The 8,487-nt window shown below is 41.9% G+C and overlaps 1 protein-coding gene across 1 annotated transcript in view; it reads right to left on the reverse strand.

The window, feature by feature from the left end:
• The window catches only part of T265_09644 (hypothetical protein), a gene marked incomplete at both ends in the record, with an annotated part of 12,126 nt that extends 5,991 nt beyond the window's left edge, over positions 1-6,135 (reverse strand). Inside the window, one exon of the mRNA XM_009175774.1 lies at positions 6,038-6,135. Within this exon, the coding sequence (XP_009174038.1) occupies positions 6,038-6,135 (98 nt within the window). The remainder of the gene's footprint in view (positions 1-6,037) is intronic.
• Positions 6,136-8,487: the final 2,352 nt, after the last annotated feature.

Consider the following 8,487-nt stretch of genomic DNA (forward strand, 5'->3'; position numbering starts at 1 on the left):
GACTGTACAGGTCACCGACACTCGCTGGATTACGAGATCCGTCTTTTTTTCTTACACTTACAAATCACGCCACAGAATCGTGACTCACTTGACTACACAGCTCACAGTCAAGCCCTTGATCCCGAGACTCGTCTTCCTTTCCCTACACGTACAAATCATGACACATAAGAGTGACTCATCTGACATCGACTGTCTACCGTCCGATGAGGTAGCAACAAGTCATGTGCTGACACCCACACACACATGCAAACGTTCCTACATATATGACAACAGCACAGCAACACAACGCAACTCAACAGAGCTTCGCACGTAGCCCAGCTCCGAGCGGAGCCACTCAGGACTTTACGGCGCTTCACTCAAGGATAATCAGGACTACGTGTGGCTGTTAGGACAGCGAGGAAGACACGAAACCTGCATCCGGACTTACAACAGGATTTATCAAACTGTAACTGCAAAACGATAAGTCCCTTGTTTGCATATATAGCTGTTGTAATAATTTTACTCAACAAGCAGACATTGTCAGTGCTCTCCGTTTTCTCGTTCATACAACTAGTTTTCGGGTTCTGGTAGAACATTAACAAGCTACTCTTCAGCCGGTTCTTAAAAATGATCACGCATTTTGTTAGGATTAGCGTTTGACTCACTCCGTTTCAATGCGAAACCAACTAGTCTGCTGATAAACATATAAGTCGAACTTGAGCAGTTTTTGGGCGGAAATAACAACAAATAATGGTAAATAGTAATGATAACAGAGAAAACAAACTTGTTTTCGATATTAATGTTAGACCCACCCACTCCTGAATCCCAGTCGAGTCTCTCGTGTGTGATATACTCTCAGCTGAATGAACCGTGAAAGCCACCCGATGAGTAAGGTGTTCCGCCAAGAAAATATACTATAATTTCCTGAATATCGTGCCAATAGAGGCGTTTTTTTGCAGCACGTCCAGTTGAAGATCGCACAAACCAGAGCTTTATATGGGATTCGGTAGAAAAACCATATAGCGAAACATATTAGTTTGCAAAGGAGTGTACTTTGCAAGTTGCGTATACCTTGAGGTCTGGTCGAACATGTGGCTGTCGACAACTTGAGGACTACGCTTCCCTGATGAGCGTTAAGAAGGACAGTACCAGTGGCTGGCTTTGGAAGTGCCTTCAACAACCCTGTAATTAGCGTGTTCGTGCAGAAACCAGACTTCTTTCGTATTAGCCTGAGAGAGTGTTACTTTAGTTCCATATGCGGACTGAATATCACACGTGATTTAGGAACATGGGCAGTGTGTGGTTGATACAGGCGAATTACCAGTCATTATGAATACTTCACATAAGAAACCCAGCCGCTCTGTCCTTTAAGCACAACTTTCGTAAATTTATGTATGGAATAAAGAGCCCAGAGAACAACTGAATCTAGCAACAGTATTCGGAAAGCAATACTGTAAAACAATCAAGACAAGTCAGGAGTGTATCCCAATATCTGGGCCCAGATCACCCATTGACTGATCGCCTATCAGTGAGGTCCGAAAAAATCTTTGCACTACCGGTGTATTCGAGAATGCACTTACAACTTAAAACTGGGACATTCCCTCAAAGTTTCGACCTCGTTCTTTCACGCTTATGGTAATCCTCCACACCATATATGCCCAGCTGATAACAAAGGCGATAGGTATAGATTGATTCCAGCAATCTGCTGAAGCACGTCGAGTTACGCGAAAAAACCCCAGAAGCCAATTCTTTCAAATGGAGGTTTATCTACAAATGCGGTACTACAAGTACAATAATAAAATGATAAAGCTTTACAAACCTCAAATCGTGGGACTATGCCGGCCTCTATACACCGGTTTAGGAACTGATAATTCCTAACGGGTCTCAAAGTCCACTCCGACTCGGAGCCACGTGCTCACAAGCTACCGAAACCACGTGTGAACTTAAACAACACTTCCGATGACAAGGTCAAAGAACGGTTTATGTTCAGGTAAAAAACAACAAGCGTGGTATGGGTACAGACCAAAATAACAAAAGGGGGGAATCGCGTTATACAATATAAAAAATAGAAGAAAGGAATCAACAGAAGGTCATGTGAATCCGAGTTTTTTTCTGGACCAAACACTACGAGAGGACTGCATGCATACTTTTATCCATTCCACAAACGGAAAGCCGATCATGTTTTTGTCTCTTTGCCTTCCATGCCTCACGTTCCGGCAAGTGCGGAGATCCACACAAAAAATCCATCGCACAGGACGGTCAACTGACGTAAGCGTACTTACTGGATTTTTGCGTAGGCCACCAGTGCAACCTGTGTTCTCTCAGCACTTCAGCACATTAACATAATCGTTCACTGTGAACGTGGACGGAACGAAATTTCAATTTCGCATCGCCACACACTTACAGGATGAGCTAGAATTTTCAGAATTACGCAACTGGTGCATTCTTTGAAGCACAGCAAACACTGGTGGACAGATGTGACCGAATTCGGTTATCTGCAGATGGGAGAATCATGATAGCTAAACGTTCCTCTGAAAAATTCTCCCAAAATAGCCGAAGCCCTAACAGACGCACTTCCGAGCAGTTATTCAGACTCCTCTCGTTTAGGCGAGCCTTCTCTTGTCTAGACATGAGGATTCTAATTAGTTCACATCAAAGCAGAGCACATCCTTAAACTAGCCGGAGCTGTAATCCTGGACATGTTAGATCAACATGTTAGCAATAACCCATCAACAAATGCTGGGTACCATGGGCTTGCGTCGCTCAGAGTCTCGTACGGTGTCTGTACAAATGCTCAAAACTAACATTCCTTTTTCCCGCGCATTAAATGATCAAAAGTTGGTCTTTTGAACCCAATGTTTGAATTATTTTAACCTAAAAGCCAGGCTTCTGGAGGTTCTCGGAGTGTGTTCGGATTCATGAATTGAGGTGCGCATATGCTGAGCGACATTCAACCCTGTCGTTCTCACAGTGTCTCAAGTTACATGTGATGACTGAGTCTAACAAACCGAACGAATCGTGTGATCGAGACGGACGCTCTAGGACGCATGTATTTGAAGATGCGTGAAAGGTCAGAGGAGGGGATGGTTCGACTCTGTGAATTAGCAATTGAGTTTGAACGGAGTCTGAGGAAATGAGTTTATCTGGTGAAAGAATGTTGAGAACTGACAAAACCTAGCATCAACCAGTTGGACGCCGTACATCGTGGAGTTTCCGAGAAGTGACCGAATCGGGTTGATGCCGTGCTCACAAACGCATTAAAACAAAGCCAACTTTCAAATAACGAAGGCATGTGAGAAAAGAATTATACGAATGTGGGTAGCAACGAATGACTGATAAATAAAATTACGAAATATGCACCGATGTGGCAAGTGTTTGGTAAAAAAACGGTGTGAAGCCAGTTTTGGGGGTTCACAAATCTGTTCACCCAATATTAACAACGTTATTAGCATAACCTGCTTGCATTCTGTGCGCCCAAATGTCTTTTACACAAGTCGCCACGTAATTTAGACTGGAGCAGGGCGAAGGCAAGACGCTGGAAGTTACTGGAAGGGTAACCGTGTGATATTTGCTGTAACGCAACGTCCAATTTCACAGTGGCGGATGAAAAACTCTCTAACCAGATGATCATGGGATATTCTGTCCCCGACACGCATTCGTTAGTGACAAGCCAGACAGCCACGTTAGCGTGTCGGATATCGTTTTTTTTTGACAGGTAGATTTCTCCCGAAGATGGATGACAGAAAATGCTTTTCTGGCATTTAGCGATGTCTTAGGTAGAAAACACCGAATATCTACGTGGCGTTAAACAGTAATTTACATGTTACAACGCGTGAAATTTGTTCAGCTGAATAGGCCACACACAGGTTGCTTCATGTCTCTGATGTCAAACTATTTTCTCGGTAACATTCTGTATAGAATGGTGAGAAAAAGTTCCAAGCCTTTTAATACCGATTCTGTTCTCCCTGTGGCTTTTGTGTGTAGCCATTTGAGCTGAAGAATACATCAAACAAGTTCCCCTTGGGTCTCCCGTTAACACCACGTTAATTTGCAAACAAGAGCTGTCTAGCCCAAACATAAACGGTTCTGACAGAGTGTTGCAATATTTTCATGCAACCGGAACATGGTCTGTTCATAATGAAGAAAAAGCAGTCAAATGTTGACATATTTATCCAACTCTAAAGCAAAAAATACGTGATAAAGTTGACCCCTGGGAACAACAGTGTTTCTAATAAACTGTCAAGATTACTGTCAGGTCATCGGATGATAGCAGGCCTACCGATTCATCGCAAAATCGCGTAGATATTTTCATGGCACAGCATCGATTGGACAGTTGGAACAATCTCGACAGGCAATGGTTTTCGGACTGTCACATTGGCGCCTGACGAATTAAAAGAAAACAAAATAAGTTTTTTTGTGCATGCCAGAAGAAGAACGCGTCATTTTGTCCCAAAGGTTCCCTCCTAACTTGCTATTTTAGTCCGAGAACTTTTAACTGAAAGTTTACACTGTGTGGAAATTGTTCCAATCCAGAATATAGTAACAGCATATACAAAGTATTTCATTATAACAGTAAATATACTGTAAAACGGTGAAATCTGGAAGTTTTACAACAGGTAAGTCCATATTCATGCTAGAATTCCCTTACGGCATCCGAATAAAACCTCTCGAATTAAATAGACAATCCCAGTTCTTACCATCGGATTCTTTGTAAGAGTAAACATAATTTCAGCAGTGATCCTGAGTCGAAGGAGGCCGACTGTGTTCTCAGTAGTATGGGATGGCTGAATAGCTGCTCCCGTTCGTTCGCCACTTATATTTGCGATAACTGCTAGCTGGGGCTTAGGATTGGGGGTCTTTTCTAGTTGTAGAGCAGCAGACCGCTGGCCGTTAGATGGATTGCAAAAATTTACGCAAACAAAGGTGGGTGAATATACTACTGAAAACTCTTCGACCGCTTTCGACCTTCTTGAGACTCATCAGGTAGGGGCAGTTCTTGAGTTTCAGTCAAATTGATGTTCTACTTGAACCTATACTGCACAAAATTAGCGAACTATGTTCATTTTCATGCTAATTTGGTTCGTATCCTACCAACTGATTTCTGAGTTGGCCGGGTGCAACACATTCACTTGAAGATGAATATCATGGACAAGAGATTAAGTTGCGTCCCACAGGAAAACCAAATCAGTAGGCAAGTGAGTGTACTTCGCTTAGGTGAATGATAAAAATTATCGGGCAACGGTTTCAGTAACACATTCATCTAATTTACAACTTAAAATATAAAAAAACTTGTCCTGTGTTTTATACGAGTTGACATCCAACCAAAGACCGGAACGAATTATGGTAATCGATAGTATCCAACCCCTGGTTTCAAATGTACGTACACATACTATCCCCAGAAATACAGGCGAAATACCTGTGCAAATAATCATGAGGCCCTTTGCATCACCCGTCACAAGCTTCACATGTTTTCAGCTATGACGGTTGGCGTCACAATGGTCATGAAGAGAAAGATACGTGTTACCCAATTTGGATAATAGCTGCTTTTAATTCGGTCCAAATACATTCTTGGCTTCTGCAGAAAAAATCAAATCATCTGCCATGGACGTAGTACACTACTCATAAGGTTGCTGAAAAATATTCGCTGGTGAGGGCAGAACACAAGTCTGTAGCGGAAAGACAACGCCGAGTTAGTTGGTTTTGCTTTTGGCAAGCTTTGAGTTCCTCAACTAAGTACGGTAAGAACGACGGGGTTCCTCACTTAACTCAAGACTGATTTCACAGAGTGAATCCCAACTCGAGATTCGTTACGAGGTTCTGAATGTTCCAGGGAACTCCATCAAAAAGGATCGCCTCTTGTAAAAATAGTTGTTTACTAATATCTGAAAATCAAATCAAATTTGGCTTATTTTCGAGGAGAAATATCTCAGTTGTAAACAGCAAGGTTAGGATTCTTGTACTGATTCTAGCCAGAAAAATGCCTGATTTTTTTTAAAAACTTGAACCATCTAGGTGCGATGCCACATTAGTTTGCAATCGAATTCGTTTTCACACTGACCTTTCGTTTCCATCACCATCGCCGAGTTCTTCATCGAGCGGAAATTGGAAAAGGCCATTCAACTCATCTGCGCTAAGAGGAACACGTGTGTTTTGCATGCACGAACGCTGATTGAAATATCCAAATGAAAACTAACTGTTTGACAATTGGATTCATATCTGCGATGGATGATAACGAATTCATCGGAATTCAACAAACTAGATCAAACTATAATTTTACGGTGCTTTGACATGCCATTTTGAGGGTCATAAGAATGGCCTCGGTGAACTTTTCACCGCTGCGTTGCACAGCACCCTATGATACAACCAATCAGATTGTCATTTTTAGTGTTTTGCTCGTAGCCGGTTTCCCATTTAATCTGCGCTGTAGGGTCGGAGATTTTATCCGATTATCGTATTAAGAAATAGGCGATCTTGTCAGGTTTCCGTCCTGAAAGACTGTGTTGCTGGACATGACCTTGACGTCGATAATAGCTGGGAAAACGTTAGACGTGCTGCTCCATCCTCCAACTTCGTGCGCTCTTTTTCTAAATAAGTGAGTAAAAAGTGAGCTGTAAGTGAGTAATATCGTTGGTTGATCAGATGGCAGTTGATCTCTTTGCCCATTTTGGCAATTGATTTGCAAACGCTTTGTCCTCAGTCGAGGAGACATCGTCAGNTCGGATATCGTTTTTTTTTGACAGGTAGATTTCTCCCGAAGATGGATGACAGAAAATGCTTTTCTGGCATTTAGCGATGTCTTAGGTAGAAAACACCGAATATCTACGTGGCGTTAAACAGTAATTTACATGTTACAACGCGTGAAATTTGTTCAGCTGAATAGGCCACACACAGGTTGCTTCATGTCTCTGATGTCAAACTATTTTCTCGGTAACATTCTGTATAGAATGGTGAGAAAAAGTTCCAAGCCTTTTAATACCGATTCTGTTCTCCCTGTGGCTTTTGTGTGTAGCCATTTGAGCTGAAGAATACATCAAACAAGTTCCCCTTGGGTCTCCCGTTAACACCACGTTAATTTGCAAACAAGAGCTGTCTAGCCCAAACATAAACGGTTCTGACAGAGTGTTGCAATATTTTCATGCAACCGGAACATGGTCTGTTCATAATGAAGAAAAAGCAGTCAAATGTTGACATATTTATCCAACTCCAAAGCAAAAAATGCGTGATAAAGTTGATCCCTGGGAACAACAATGTTTCTAATAAACTGTCAAGATTACTGTCAGGTCATCGCATGATACCAGGCCTATCGATTCATTGCAAAATTGCGTAGATATTTTCATCGCACAGCATCCGTCGAACAGTTGGAACAATCTCGACGGGCAATGGTTTTCGGACTGTCATATTGGCGCCTGACGAATTAAAAGAAAACAAAACAAGTTTTTTGTGCATGACAGAAGAAAAACGCGTCATTTTGTCCCAAAGGTTCCCTCCTAACTTGTTATTTTAGTCCGAGAACTTTTACTTGAAAGTTTACACTGTGTGGAAATTGGTCCAATCCAGAATACAGTAACAGCATTCACAAAGTATTTCATTATTACAGTAAATATACTGTACAACGGTGAAATCTGGAAGTTTTACAACAGGTAAGTCCATATTCCTGCTCGATTTCCCTTATGACATCCGAATAAAACCTCTCGAATGAAATAGACAATCCCAGTTCTTACCATCGGATTCTTTGTAAGAGTAAACATAATTTCAGCAGTGATCCTGAGTCGAAGGAGGCCGACTGTGTTCTCAGTAGTATGGGATGGCTGAATAGCTGCTCCCGTTCGTTCGCCACTTATATTTGCGATAACTGCTAGCTGGGGCTTAGGATTGGGGGTCTTTTCTAGTTGTAGAGCAGCAGACCGCTGGCCGTTAGATGGATTGCAAAAATTTACGCAAACAAAGGTGGGTGAATATACTACTGAAAACTCTTCGACCGCTTTCGACCTTCTTGAGACTCATCAGGTAGGGGCAGTTCTTGAGTTTCAGTCAAATTGATGTTCTACTTGAACCTATACTGCACAAAATTAGCGAACTATGTTCATTTTCATGCTAATTTGGTTCGTATCCTACCAACTGATTTCTGAGTTGGCCGGGTGCAACACATTCACTTGAAGATGAATATCATGGACAAGAGATTAAGTTGCGTCCCACAGGAAAACCAAATCAGTAGGCAAGTGAGTGTACTTCGCTTAGGTGAATGATAAAAATTATCGGGCAACGGTTTCAGTAACACATTCATCTAATTTACAACTTAAAATATAAAAAAAACTTGTCCTGTGTTTTATACGAGTTGACATCCAACCAAAGACCGGAACGAATTATGGTAATCGATAGTATCCAATCCCTGGTTTCAAATGTACGTACACATACTATCCCCAGAAATACAGGCGAAATACCTGTGCAAATGATCATGAGGCCCTTTGCATCACCCGTCACAAGCTCCACATGTTTTCAGCTATGACG

This window comes from Opisthorchis viverrini (genome assembly GCF_000715545.1).
Source record: "Opisthorchis viverrini unplaced genomic scaffold opera_v5_291, whole genome shotgun sequence".
NCBI lineage: Eukaryota > Metazoa > Platyhelminthes > Trematoda > Opisthorchiida > Opisthorchiidae > Opisthorchis > Opisthorchis viverrini.